This window comes from Manacus candei, unplaced genomic scaffold, assembly GCF_025592945.1.
Source record: "Manacus candei isolate 608988 ecotype Guabito, Panama unplaced genomic scaffold, ASM2559294v1 h1tg000047l, whole genome shotgun sequence".
Classification (NCBI taxonomy): Eukaryota; Metazoa; Chordata; class Aves; order Passeriformes; family Pipridae; genus Manacus; species Manacus candei.
The window spans coordinates 4029952-4044477 of record NW_026138095.1 but is presented as its reverse complement, the minus strand read 5'-3'; the positions used below and the strand labels follow the sequence as shown (position 1 = coordinate 4044477).

Genomic DNA, 14526 nt, shown 5'->3' with positions numbered 1-14526 from the left:
ACCGTGATGCTCAGCTTTATGCCCCAATAAATAACTTCCTAGACCAGACACGGTTAAGGGATAAAACTTTATTTAAAAAAAAAATTCAAATTTCACTTGACACATAAGTCTTAGTTGAGGTAAGTGACTGTACTAGCTTAGGAAAACAACGTTCAGGGTCGGGTTTCTAAGCCGTTAACACTCTGTTGCTTGCAGGGCTCCAAGAGCTAGAGGTGCAAATTGTACAGCAAGTGTCAAGTTTTCCATCCAGCTGAACTCTGCTGTGGAAGAAGGGGATTTGCACCCTTTAGTTCAAGCCTCTTCCACTTCTTGAGTACTTTGTTCCTTCAGTGCTGGCTCTCTTGCCCTGAGACTCTTGGCTCCTGCCCCGTTCCCAAGGTGCGGCTGCAAGAGGTGGCTCCAAGTACCTCATTTGCAATTTGGACAGTGAGGCTTGTGCTGAGTTAAAATAAAAAACAAAACCACAAGAACAACAACAGAAGAACCCACCACTGGCAAACTGCCCTTGTTCAACATCCAGCTAAAGCCTGAAGGCAGAAAACTCTTCTGAGCCGCCCTCAGCTCTCCAGGGCAGCAGCTGGGGCCTCTCATGGCCCTTCACAGTCATTTCAGCTGCTTTTATGTGTGTTCTGAACAAACTGACACGGCCTTGCCACCTCTGGAAGTACCTGAATTCAAGGATTAAGCTTTATTTTCTAATATGTAAGTAAATATCCTGCAGAATCTACAGCCCCTCCAAAAGCAGATGCAAAGGTACCTGACCCGGCGGTACCTCACAAATGTGGATATTCACAATTTTAGTTTCCACGTGGTAAAAGTACTAAGTTCCAACTAGTACCTGATACCTGAAGTGTGTTAAGTAAAACTGCCAGCACTACTACATGGAGCAAGATCTAAGTCTGCTGCTACCTGGAGTGCCAGCCCAACCCTCTCTGAGCAGGGCTGGCACTGTTTCATCTACTAAACCTTATAATAGTAATAAAGTATGGAAAATACTCTTCACAGGAGAATTAAAGGAACACTGAAAGCACAGGATAAGCCAGTATCCTCTCAATCCCTAACACTGAAATAGCTGAGCTTGAAAAACTAAGAGTACTGCAGGCTTTTTGTTGCTAACACTGGATAATCTGACCTGAAGGGAGTCCAGTCTTCCTCACTTCATGTCTTAAAGCAAATTCCAACCTAACTCTGCCACGTGCAGGTTCTTTGCACCCATCTGAATCTACACACATTTTCTTGTAAATGGTGTAAACACCAACAGCCATTTTTGTCTGAAATTCTTGTACCCTGCTACAGATGCCTGGGAAAAAATGCAGGCAGGGTGGCTGATCTTTTTGTACTGAGAGTGTGAGGATGGGGGATGTTAATTCAATGTAAAATAAGCTTTTTATGCTTTAAGCTTGTTATGGTGTAACACAGAGGGTGTAACATAGTGCCACTGAAGGAAAAAGGGCAGTATGATTGTCTAGGCTTTATAAAAATATTGCTATTCTAACATAAAATATATTTAATTTTAATTGAACTTGAGGTAAGAAGCCCCTCAGTAAGTGTTACTTTAATATAATCTTTAAATCCAGTAACATTCAGTCTTTTGACCAGGAATAGGCTCTCTTTGATAAGCTCATTCTCAATCTTAGTTGCTCCTTGGAGGGAAACAGGTGTAACTTTACATAACTTCTGAACTCAAAGTCATTTATTTCATACTACTTCCTTATCCCACCCTACTCCATGGAGGGGACAGCTGAATTACCACCCTCTGTTCAGTTCTCTCTGCAGGTGGGGTCTGCCTGAAGCCCCTGCCCCTCATCTCAGGTGGATCTCCAGCAGCAGTCCCAGCTTGGACCACACACCTGCAGTCCTGCCCGTGGCTGCAGGGCATTCCCAGGCAGCAATTTGGGATTGCCAGGAATCCCACCCCTCAGAACGGGCACTGCCAGCGTCTCTGTAGCTGGACAGTAGAGAGAAGGTTGTGCTGAGTGTCAGGAGGGCTCTGAGGAATCACAGCTGCCAATCCACACATCAAGCCCAGGTACCAAATCCCTGACACTTGCTGGGGCAGAGGCTGCACAGGAATTGTAAGTAGGGAAGACTTTCAGAGCAGATCAGGATCACATCCTGCTCCGGGAATCGCTCTGGCTGAGGCAACGTGAGCATCACCGTGCAGCTACTCTAGAAAACATATTCCAAGTGACAACACAGACAACAGTTCAAGAAATACCAGAATAAGGCACTTGAGTGATTCAGTAACAGGCTGGCTCCATGTCTGGACAGGCTGGCTCAGTGTCCCTGCTCCCCAGGGACGAGCGGTACCGTGCGGGGAAAGGGCTGCAGGCAGAGCCCACTGTCCATTCCCTCCTAAGGCAGCAGCGTGTAACAGGAAACATTGCAGGACTCTGCTCTAAATACTCTGCTCTCTCTGGGTGGTATAAATACAGCTTTGGTCCACTACCACCCCCAAATGCTCATCTCACAAAGTTAACTCTACACAACACACGTACCCTGAGACGAGAGTACAATGAAATACTGACACAAATCAAGTCTGGAGGAAGAAAGGGAAAGGTCTGATGGACTGCTTAAATTAATTTGCCTAAGCAAATGCCTGCTTCTAGCTTTTTCCAGAGTAACAAATCCAATGTTTCACAATTATTGTTTAAATGAATCCAGTAGGAAGTACAATATAGTGGAGTTCAAGTACTATAAAGACAGGTTTTTGTTACCAGATTGTTGTCAAACAGCTGGAAACCCAGGTTTTAACCCTACACTTTACAGCAAGAACAAAAAAATCTCCTTTAGTTGCTGCTAAAACACCAAAACCTTCCAGCCTGGGTATGAAAATGAACACCCAAAATACAAGGAGCCACAGCACTGATCAAGTACCCAGTCAAAGACCACTTCTCTGTTGTTGGAGCTGATGGTCACTCGGAGCTTGAAGTTCCCTCCCTCGTTGCTGCAGGGCCCCAACTGCACAACTTCCATGTCGAACGTCACGGTGGAGCCCGAGGTGACAGCAGGCAGCTGGTTTGTCATCTCCTTCCCGTTCACAAACACTGCCCCTGAAACAGTCAGCACGTCTAACAGCATCCCTCACTTTCTCCCTGTTTTCTGCAGGCAGAGTAACCCCGCTGCATTTGGTGCCACACATCGAGCAGGCTGCAAGAACTGCGAGCAGGAGATCTGTGACCTCACCCAAGATTTTTAACTGCACCAGCAGCATCTACTTAGGAGCTGCTCGCCCGTTCCCCAGGGATGTACAGAACCCGGGGCTGTGTGTTTTGGGCAGGGTCCCACGCTCCAGACTCACCATTGGTGCTGATGCACACGGCTTTGTCCCGCTGCAGGGAGTCGAAGCCGTTCTGCTGCTCCACACACACCCCCAGGCTGTCCCGCCGGTCTGGCTGACCCACAGTTTCAATCCTGCTGAGCAAAAGGTTAAATCAGACCCTGACGCTTTAAATCAAAACATACCCCGACATCCAGACTGTCACACCAAACCCCTGTTCCGTGTGCTCAACAAATTCATCCAAACTTTCAGGGAGATTGGCCAAAATGACCAAAATTCCTACCAGTTTTCCCAGCAGCTCCACAGAGCCACAATATTAATCTGTACAAAGCATAAACATGCTTCCTGCAGACTTTCAGTGCTACTTAATAATTTTTTCCACTGTCACAGCTTAGAAATTATCTTCAGAAATGATTTCCAGTTGTCTGAAGGAACCAATACACACAAATCTGCAATCAGCTACACCAGGTTACTGGGCAGCATCACACATTATGGCCAGACAGCTGGAGTTTCAGCAAGGATTTACTAAGCACAACTTAAACAGGTTTTTTGAGCCCTGCCATGTTCTGCTATAATAGGATGAGGGTGTTGGGTTGAGCTTTTTTAATAAATCAGCTCGATGCAGATGTGTGCTAAAAGCAATGCCTAGAAGAGCATTTACAAGTCTGGCTTCTGCTCAGCTGCATTTAGGATTGCATGCTGGGCAAGACTCTGAAGAAAATGCAAACAAGTTGTGCAAATGAGCAGGGACTCAGTTCCCTCTGGGCCCCAGGGGCTGCACAGTTTGTACACCCAAGGGCTCTTCTGCATTTGAATCCTTTGTCTTGTACTGCCACCTCTCAAAGGTGCTAAATCCTACTTTGGAGAGAACCTGAGTGACTCAGGAAACTCAGGTGGTCTTTTCTAGAAAGTAAACCAGTGGTTATTTTCACTGCAGTTTGAGAGACTGGCACTGATACGTGGTTGTAGCCAAACAACAGGAAAACTTCAGCAAAGCTTTCAAGAACCAGCAGTTAAAGTGGGCAGTGGACTGGCACACAAGGGGTTAACTCCTTCGAGACAAACAGGGACGATAAAATTGGAACCATGTTTTACTTTTGCACTCCATTAGGTTTTTCAGTCCCCTGGGAATGTCACTAAGAGAGAAAAAAAAAAAAGCAGAGAAAAGAAAAAGAAATCTCAAAGAAGCTTTTGCTTTGGAAGGGATCCACAGTGTTTTCACAGAGCAACTTTAAATGAGATTTCAAATTCATTTTGTTGCTCTGCTTTAGATTTTAAACTTGAGTTACTGGTGAAGCTTCATAAACAGCCATTTATCTGTAAACTTTGTGCATAAGGTAACACTGATTCATTCCATCCCTTAGTTAAAGGAGCATTTCCTGAGTTTTGGGTTGGACATAAGTGTTTGCACAGTCACAAGAATCACCAAAAATGCATAACCATAAACCCACTATGATTGTGATCCCTGGCAGTTAAAATTTTTAAGAGTCCCCAGAATACATTGTGGGAATGCTGCTCAGTGGGATAAGGTTCAATCCCTTCTCCCGCCCCAAATGCTGCACAACAAGGTCTGGCTCTGTCACTGCAGCACAGGCACTGACCCAGTCACCCACCCCCAGCTGGCCTTTGCCTCAGAGCACAGAGAAGTCAGCCTGGGGGGGATCCAGGGGCTCCTTCTCTGTCAGCTCTCAGCAGGGTTGTGGGGGGCTCCTGACAAAGTCAGTGGGAATGGGATCACAGGGAGATCCCAAACCACCAGCCTGGACAGAGGGACTGTGGCTGCCACTGCAAACAAAGCCTTAGAGAGATGCAGAGCACATCACTGTGGAGAAACACTCCCCTTCCCAAGGGCAGCTCCCTGAAGGCTGCAAAGGAACAGGATGAGACTTGACCTCAAGCAGGGATGTTTTCCCACAGCTCCTCCAAGTGCTTCACCTCGGGACAACTGTCACAGTCTGGCTTTAAAAAGCAGATCCAAAGCACTGTGTTTGTCACAGCTTCTCTTTCCACTGACTTTCCACCCTGTGCCTGGGTCCTGAACACAGAGAACATGCAGCTGCTCCACAAACACCTGAGCAGAACCTCACTCTCCTGGTCTGCTCTGCAAGCCCCTCATCCCTGCAGAGTAACTCCCCTGTGTCCCAGCAGATGGAGAAAGCCAAGCACGGAGTGCTGCATCTCCCTGCTCAGCAAAATCTCTCACACTTCCACACAAGGAGCTCCTCTTGGACCTTGGAAGAGGAACACAACCCATTTCCAATCTTAAGATTCCTGTCACAGCAGTTCTTGTGGACAGTTGCTTGTTTGTGCTCTGCCATCCTGAAACAATCTCCCCTTGGAGGGAAGGCCACGTTACCAAAATGTGAAGCAAAAGATTTTCATGTGCTACCAATAAAAAAAGATAAAAGGCACTGGTCTGAGAGGGAACCAAGGGAAACCTCAAGGTTCTGCCTTTAATTTCACAGGCGTTTCTGAGCCAAGACAAGTTAAATCTAGCAACAGATTTCAAATGAAAGCTTTAGATCTTTTTATCTCATCTCAGACAGGGCAACTGAACACATCCTCACACTACAACCACCTGAAGTTCAGATAATCCATTATCAGGAAGGGCAAAATGAAACACCACGGAAAAAGTTACAAAAATATCATGAACAGCCCCTTCTAATTGCCTTTGGGGGTTGCCTGCTGTACAGCAAGTAGTTTTATTTAACCAGGGAAAGATGAAATAAAGCTTCAGAGTCTCTGAGGTCTCTAATTACAACTGACATATCCACAAGGACATTCCTCATACCCCGTTAAACAGCATCATCTCAGGGGCAGGAGGACAGGCAGCAAAGCTGCCAAGGATTTTAATCATGTTCTGTGTCAAATGGAAAGCCTAAATTTCACAAGATCCCTTCCCCACTCTGGATTTTCTAATGCCAGTTTCAAGCAGTGCCCTGACCAGCACTAATTATCTCAGATATTAAAGACATCAGTGCCAGACTGTCATCCCAACAGCACATCCAAGGTTTTCATGTCCAAAGCCTTCAAAGCCTGTGGACAGTCTGGGAAGGAGAGCACTGCCTGGCCCAAGGATAAACAGCAAAGCTCCACTGCCTTCAGCCAGGAACAGCTGCTACGAACTCCAGGAAGTTCAACATTCCAGACATTCGCTCAGCACGGGCTGTATTTTACCATCCCTCAGGAGTTCACTCATCTCTGTTTTACACAAGTGCAAGTCCTACACAAACATCAGGTGTTTTCCTACAAAGCCAGGCAGGAGAAGGAATTGAGCCTTCACACAGACACTCCACCGTGACGGGGCTGAGCTGATGCACAACTCAAACACGGCCCAGGGCTACACACAGCTCAGGTGTGACAGCTCAGGGGGTGCACCAGACAACAGCCAGCCAAGAAGTACTTGCCTGAAGGTCAAGGTTTGCCCACAGAAATAGGTGGGAGCTTTGGAGTAGAGGACCCCACACGACTGGGAATCGTTCCGAAGCGCGATGTTCCTCCGACTGCTCAGGCTGTAACCCTCCAAACCAGCTGTCCACTCTTCAAAGAAAACAAACAAAACCCATGAGAAGTGTGAATCCCAACTCAGCTCTCTCCTGTCTGTGCAAACTCAAGTCAATCACAACGTCCACTCAGCCCACCTCGGATGCAGCTTAAGCTGCACTAAAAACAGGGGCTGGGTTTGCCTTTTCCTGATGCAGAGATTTGTTTTTCAAATAAACTGCAGCTACAAAAAGTATTTCCCAGCTCAGAGTTCGCCAGAAGTTCAATTTGCTGCAATCCCTGCCAGGTGATACTGCAGGCAAAGGAAAACCTTCGTCACCCACTGCCCTTCAAAACTTGCAAGTGAAGAGAATATTTAGGTTTTTCCCTCTCCAAGATAAGAGCTTGTTGGGAGCTGTAGGTCATCAAAAACACTTAGGTTGGGGTGGGGGGAGAAGGAAAAATAATGTTTTATTTCTGGCTCACTGATGCTTTCAAAGGCTAAGCAGTGAATGAAAGGCTCGCTGAGTGTCCCTCACAGTGGGAAGCAGAGAATGAACTGCAGGACAGAGGGACAGTCCATTGTGTTACACACATCCCCCCCAGCCAAGGACACCCCTCAGCACACCAAAAGCAGCTCTGTCCAGCTGAGGACCTGCAGGAGTTGGCTCTCCAAGGGTTGGGGATGAGCAGCACCCAGGGCAGTACCGTGTGGCACCAGCGTGGTGCGGCCCAGCTGGGGGACACTCCAGGGGCTCCACTCCTGCCGCCCGTCCCCGCGGGCGCACACCCGGAACTGGTAATCCACGTGGGGGTCCAGGTGCAGCACCATGAACTCCGTCTCCGAGCCCACGTACACGTCCTCGAAGGGGCTGGCGCTGCCCTTGCGGAACTGCAGCCGGTAATCCTGGGGGGTGAAGTCCTCGTCCACCTGCAGAACAGCCACTGCCCTCAGAAAGGGCCCCTGGGCTCTGCCCTTTGCCCCTGGAGGGGCACATCGGAGGGTGGAGCTGCAGGGGACCAACCCACGAGGTGTTTCAGTGCCTTACGGGAAACAACATCAGTGTCCCAACCAACTGATACCAAAAGAAGTACCACAATTACTCAATTACAGTTTAAAAGTATCTACAGGAGAAGAAACATTTAAAAGAAGACTTTTCAATCTAGCAAGATATATTATTATATATCCGGCTAGACTATGCAGATACCATTAAAATATAGATACATCTGGCTAGGTTCTGCAGATACCATTAAAATATAGATACATCTGGCTAGATTATGCAGATACCATTAAAATAGAGATACATCTGGCTAGGTTCTGCAGATACCATTAAAATAGAGATACATCTGGCTAGGTTCTGCAGATACCATTAAAATAGAGATACATCTGGCTAGGTTCTGCAGATACCATTAAAATAGAGATACATCTGGCTAGGTTCTGCAGATACCATTAAAATATAGATACATCTGGCTAGGTTATGCAGATACCATTCAAATATAGATACATCTGGCTAGAAACTCAGGGAACTCCTCTGCAGCACAGAAAATCACCCCCCACGTGACAGCAGTGCCCACTGCCTGTGGGTTTATAACCTGAGCCCACATCCTTCACACATGAAGGGTGGCCAACCAAGGGCTGGCTGTTGCTAGAACAACAAAAGTTTGTTTGATGCTGCCAAGGAACACAGAGCTGTCCAACAACAACCAAACCACATCAGACCACAGCAGTGGTTTACTCAAAAATGGTCTGTCTGTTGAAAAGAAAGGCTACTGGACTAACTAACCACAATATTATTTCTCTTTCTACCCACTGCACCTCCCACAGAACACAAACAAATTTAGGTGTAAAAGCACAACAGAACAGGTTCAGCCTCATCCTGGGTTGCTGAAGCATCTTCAAAGGGAACTAAAGCATCACTTCAGCAGTGGAGTTCAGCCCCACTGTGCTTGGTTGTTCCTGCCACACAAACCAACCACTCCCACAGCACAACAGGAATGTGGGAATCACCTGCCAGAAACACCCCCCAGCAGTTCTGGCTCTTGTTTGTACAACAGCCTCACACAGATTACACTCTAATGTTTATTTGTTTAGCGGGAAGAGCACAGGAAGGGTTGTTTCCTGCTTGTCCAGCACCTGGCCCTTGCTCAAGCAGAGGTAGCAGGATCTCAGCTGCCCCTCCCAACCTTCCCACTCACAGGGAGGACACTGAGGCAGAGGAGCACGTTGGCCCTTTCTACCTGCAGGTGGGAACAGGAGGAGTCCAAGAGCAAGAGTCCAACCCACAAGTGTCACTGCCAGGCAGACACAAACCCCAGCACCAACCACACCAGCACTGCATCACCTTGCCTTTAAATGACACCATTGCCATAAAAAACTCTTTTGAAGTTTCTAACTACACATGGAGTGGACCAGTCCTTGGAAAGCAGTAGAGAATTCAGAAAGAAAGTGGATTATTCCATTCTTTCAATAAGAGTCAATCTAAAGGATTGTCACACAGGATATTTTACCTACCTTACACCAGCGGACTAAAATACCCCCAGGCTTTTCCACAAACTCCTCCAGCTGCACAGGTGGGCGAGATGCCACAGTTCCATGTCTGAATATCTGATTTTTCAGTATGGTAAGGAGGCAGTCATCCAGCTGGGCAGACAGACAAGGCACATCAACCAAGGAGGGCACTTCTGGTAAGCTGAGAAAGGAAAGTTTGCTGTAATGAGAGGGGCCAGCTCCTGCAAATCCATATTTCATCCATGCACTCGAATCTGGGCAGATTTGCAAAGAGAGAACAGCTGCAGAAATTGGCTCGTGCAGTCCAAACTTAAAAGACTCAGCAAACACTGTGTCTGAGCCCCAACCAGACTGTCTGTTTCTCAGTAAATACTCTGCAACACAGGCTGTTCCACAAGGAGTGGCTTCACTGCTCCCAAATAAACAGCCTCTATTTCTACAGAGCATATGGAGGGTGAAACCCACTCCATTCTGTGAGTGCCAGGCCCCACTGAAAGTCTGTGAAACGAACGGGACAGCAACACTTCCAGTGAATCTTTGAAGGCAGTGGAGCAGAAAGCTTTTGTTGCAGAGGAGAAAAGATGCCCTGCACAAGAAGGGCACACGTGCTGCTGCCTCAGATCACCTCAGGGTGTTGTGTCTTACCTATCTAGCTGGATGTGTAAAGCTTTTTTTGTGAAGTTGCAAAGTTTCTCATTCTCTTGTCCCACATCTCCATCGACTGCACTCTCCCCTGCAACCAAACAGCAAAAATATTCCTCATGAGACAACGGCCACAAAAGGCATTCCTTGCTTCAAAGAATAACCAGTTCTGACATGAGCAGCCAATTAAACATGAAGCATCCTCAGCACTTTTGCTAGTCTTAGCTAGAAAATACAATTATAGTTAACAACAGAAAGCCTATCTAGCAACTTTTGAAGCTCTCAAAGCTCCCTGTAGACACACCCCATAACAGATGTAATAATTTGCCTCAGGTCTCAGACGGTAGCAGAACTGGGGTCAGATGCCAAAAATCAGGGTTATTAATCCCTTCACCTGCTTTAAAGGAAGAAAAAAGCAAAGCACCTTCACTGATCAGAAAATAAAAAAGAGGTGCTTAAAAGCAAGGAATAGCTTCAACCATTGTTTGCTAGAATTAAAATGGTAACTATTGTCATGGTGAAGGGAGTAATCCATGCATTAAAGCGTGGGGATAAACAGAAATATTTTCCTGAGCTTTCCATATAAAGTAGCATCCCACACTCAGCTTACAGAGACACGTGCTCCAGTCTCCAGTCTGATGAGTTTACAGTAATTCACAACATCAGCAAGCTCAGTCCTTCTCCTGATGGAGGATTACACACGTTACAAAGCTCTGAAGGAAAGCACACGTCACAGTTGGCAGCAGGAGGTTTAATAACCACGGAGGTTTAACTCCTTTCTGACTCAGCTGCAGTGTGAGCTCGTCCTGCCCACAGGGTCAGGGATGTGCTGTGCAGGGGACCAGGGCATGGAAGTGCAGAGTCAGTCAGGTTCTCATGAGACCTCACAGAACTCACATAAAACACCAGCAATCTTTGCCACCACCCCGATTCAGTAACCTGAGACTTAAAATAAAACTGAGGTGACTCCCAGCTGTCCCAGAGCTGTGGTGATGGACAAAACCCCAACAAATTAATCCATAAACGCTGTCCCTACTCCTGTGAGCAGGCACAGAGCTCCCAAGCCAGCACACACAAAGTTGGAGGCTGAGGGGAGCTGGGAGCTTTCCCACCCCTGGGACACAGCTCAGTGTGCCTCAGCTCCAGGACTGAGCTCATGTTGAAAGAAAGTTAAAGTTGAGACACGAGAACAATGCAAGGAAACTGCCAACACACTCATGGCTCAGACACGCTCCCAGTAAGTTCTGCAGTGTGGGGAAAACAGGCAACAGTGACATTCCTTTCTGCAGAGGTATTCAGCACCAGCAGGGCACAGGCTGGCCCTGACAGCAATATTCCACATGTCCATCTGTGTCTGCCTCATCCACAGACCTTTTGGAAGAATTTTCCCCATACAGTGGCTGTTTCATTCCTGATGTTCCCCATCCACAGTGAATGCAGTCACACCCAGCAGGATAATCTGCTTGTTTCAGTAAGACAGAAACAACTTATCCACCAACAGAGACACTTTACTGTAATGGTACCCAGGATGTATTTTATTTCAAAGTAGCCTGACAGAATCCTCTGTCTGTCCTGGAGAGGCACTGAACCCCTCTGCAGTGAGACATTTCCCCAGAACTTCCTGCCCTTCAGGAGAGGCTACACTGACACATGTACACCCCAGGACTGGAGTGAAGCATTAAAATACAGGTTTGTAGGAGACAACGTTGATCAGCTCTTCACCACATCTACCCAGCCTGAACCTTTCCCCAACATTTGGTTTGAGAGAAATCCAAAATGAGCCAAATACACTGATAACAACGGGAACATTCCAGCCTTTGACAGACACACACTGGGAGCAGAGCTCAGGCCCAGCCCCAGGTGCTGCCTTACCTTCCCTGAGCAGATCATCGGCCGTGCTCACCCCGTGCTCGATCAGCTTCTGGCACTCATCCAAGGGCTTGATGCTCTCCTGCTCTATGACATCCACCTCCTGCAGCAGGGACAGCAGCCTCTCATCCAGCAGCTTCTTCAGGGTCCCTTTCAAATCGTTAAAATGTTGCTCGAGCACGTCCCTGGTCAGTGTTGCACTCTCTTTGATCTGAATTCAGATAACAGGAGAGAGGGGTTCAGGATAAAAGGCAAAGGCCACACACATCTTTTCCTGAACTACCTCATCTACATCTGCTGGAGAAAAGCTGTTGAGTGAAGTCAGCTCAAAAAAACGACCACTAGCAGTTAACAAATTAGTGCAGTCATTTTTAGTACACACACAAAGCAGGGAGGGAGGCAAAGAAACCAGCCTGGAGGAGGGGAAGAGCATATTAACTAAGCAAAATACAAACTGGGTCACAGGAACTTCAACAAAGGAGTTTTTCTTGTCAAAAAAATCCAAATGCCCTGTAGGTCTTCTCCCTGCTGCCCCTCAAAAAAACCCACTGCTGTAATCCTACACTCTGCCATCACATACTCCGTGGAAAGAAAACAGTATCAGGCTTTTAGAAGACTATCCAGGAGCACTTTTCCAGGCCCTATAATTTTTAAAATCCTCCTAAAACTGCCTTCTTTTCAATTTTGTTCAAATATCTGCCTTTGGGTGAACACCAAGCCTGGTTTGACTCCGGAAGAACCAGACCACAGAAGGTTCTACAAGTGCTTATTAAAATGGTTGCAAACTTGCTGAATCTGACTTTTAGGGAAGAGAACACACTCGGAACGTCCCTGAGCCAAAGATGCAAAAGTCAGGGGTAAACACCTCCCTACGAACGATTTTTCTAAGTCCCACACACAAGGAAATTCTGCAACGTGCTCAGATCTCACTACACATAATTTAGAAGCACAGACAACCAACTCAGGAAACTCTCTGGTTAGGTAAAATAAATTTCCTCTTCAAGTAATATTCACGAAGCTCTGCAGCTGCCACACAGCTCGGTTTCCCTTCTCATGTTATTTCAATGCTTGGGGGGAAAAAAGGAAGTATTTAGCTTTGTGAAGGGGTGGGGTGAAGGAAGGCAGAGCAGCCACTTCTCTAAGCCCATTACAGGCAGCTCAGCCTCAAAATTAGATACTCCTCGCCCTGCAAAAGAGGAAATGCAAGTCCCTGGACACACAGAGCTGTGGAAAAATCACATCCCATTGGTCCAGAGGAAAAGGATGCAACGGAAGCGACCCATTCACATCGGCCCCCAGATGATAAAGCTCCCACTGCCTGAACCCCAGGGAACTCCTGGATGTGTGATCCTTTGTGGACAAAACAGCTCGTGGTCCTGAAGGTGGAAAGAGAGAAAACAGAAGGGTGCACAGGGCAAAGGAATTCCCCCTGAGAGGAAAGGGAAAGGTGAGGTAACTGCACACTCATGGCCACTGCACAAAGGGCTCCCCCTCAGCTCCCTCTGAGCCATCAGGCAGCACTTTGAGAGGACAAGGTCTGGATTAAAGACAGCCATGCACAATTCATTTTCTTAAGCAGCCTGTGGTTTGAACAGTGACTAATTTAATGCACAGTGAGCACCCACACGCACCCGGGGCAGGGCACTCCCCCAGCAGACTCACAGCAGCTTCCTACACTAACGGAATCTGCTCCAGAAAAACTACCAGGGCGCCACAGAAACATTCTCTGACCTTGGTTTTGTTTGTTTTTTTTTAATTTACTCCTTGCAGAGCTGACTCAAAGATAGTAAGGCACTGCTGCTAGTCTACAACCCCCAGAGTGCTCAGGGGTGCCTCGGCAGAGGAGCCAGTCCTGCCGTGTGACTCTCCCTGCCCACACCTGACTATCTCATCCCGCATCTCCCGCTGGTACCGTCCCAAGGAAAACCCTGCCCCGGCTCCAGCGCAGAGCCGCAGACGGACCAGCCAACCTGGAATGTTGGCAGCGCTCGTGCCGGACCCACGGAGTACGTGACCCACGGAGAGCGGGGCATGGGGACAGCAGAGCTTGGAGGGCACCCCGGCCAGAGGGCAGCTTGCCCGGCAGGGACCTGATGTGACGGGATGGCGATGGGTGTGACACTGCTATTAAATCAGACTCAGCATCCCAGCTACTTCAGAAAAAGTACTCCTTTATACATCGTTATCCTTGCCTGGGAAACCTCCCTGTAATCCCAGATAACGAGGCTCAGCGCAGTAACAGATACCAGCTCACATCCCTTTCCTCCCGGCACTTCCCACATCTCCCATTCCCGCATCTCCCAGCTCCAGCATCCACACGCGGGTCCCGCGGGGCTCCCCCAGCCCCGGCTCCCACCGGCGGCTCCGGGGTCATGGAAAAACACACGGGGGAGTCCCCGGTGCCGCCACCCCCCCCGGGGACACCGTGCGGGCAGAGCCGCGGGCAGGGCAGCCCCGCACAGCCCGCCCCGCTCCCCACCTGCTGCCGCGCCTGGTGCAGCCCCCGCAGGCGCTGCTGCAGCTCCCGGCGGTAGCTCCGCGCCGCCTCGATGCTCTCCCGGGCCTCCTGCAGCAGCAGCAGCCGCGCCTCGGCCTCGCCGGCGGCCTCCATGGGCACGGCGGCACCGGCAGGCGGGACGGGCGGGGATCGGCCCCGGAAGGGCGGGGCGGGAAACGGGAGCGGGGCGCGGACCGGCGGGGTGACGTCAGCGGGGCGTGACATCAGCAGAGGGTGTGACGTGGA

The 14526-nt window shown here is 48.6% G+C and overlaps 1 protein-coding gene across 1 annotated transcript; it reads right to left on the bottom strand.

Annotated features, from left to right (window-relative positions):
- Window positions 1-48: 48 nt before the first annotated feature.
- Window positions 49-14423, bottom strand: CRLF3 (cytokine receptor like factor 3). The gene is made up of 8 exons (XM_051797945.1): window positions 14263-14423; window positions 11787-11994; window positions 9918-10005; window positions 9276-9453; window positions 7472-7694; window positions 6688-6820; window positions 3302-3414; window positions 49-3053 (listed from the first exon to the last, which is right to left on the bottom strand). Exons 1-8 carry the CDS (start codon window positions 14392-14394, stop codon window positions 2800-2802), a joined length of 1329 nt encoding a protein of 442 aa, XP_051653905.1. The 5' UTR covers window positions 14395-14423; the 3' UTR covers window positions 49-2799.
- Between the last annotated feature and the right edge of the window lie 103 nt (window positions 14424-14526).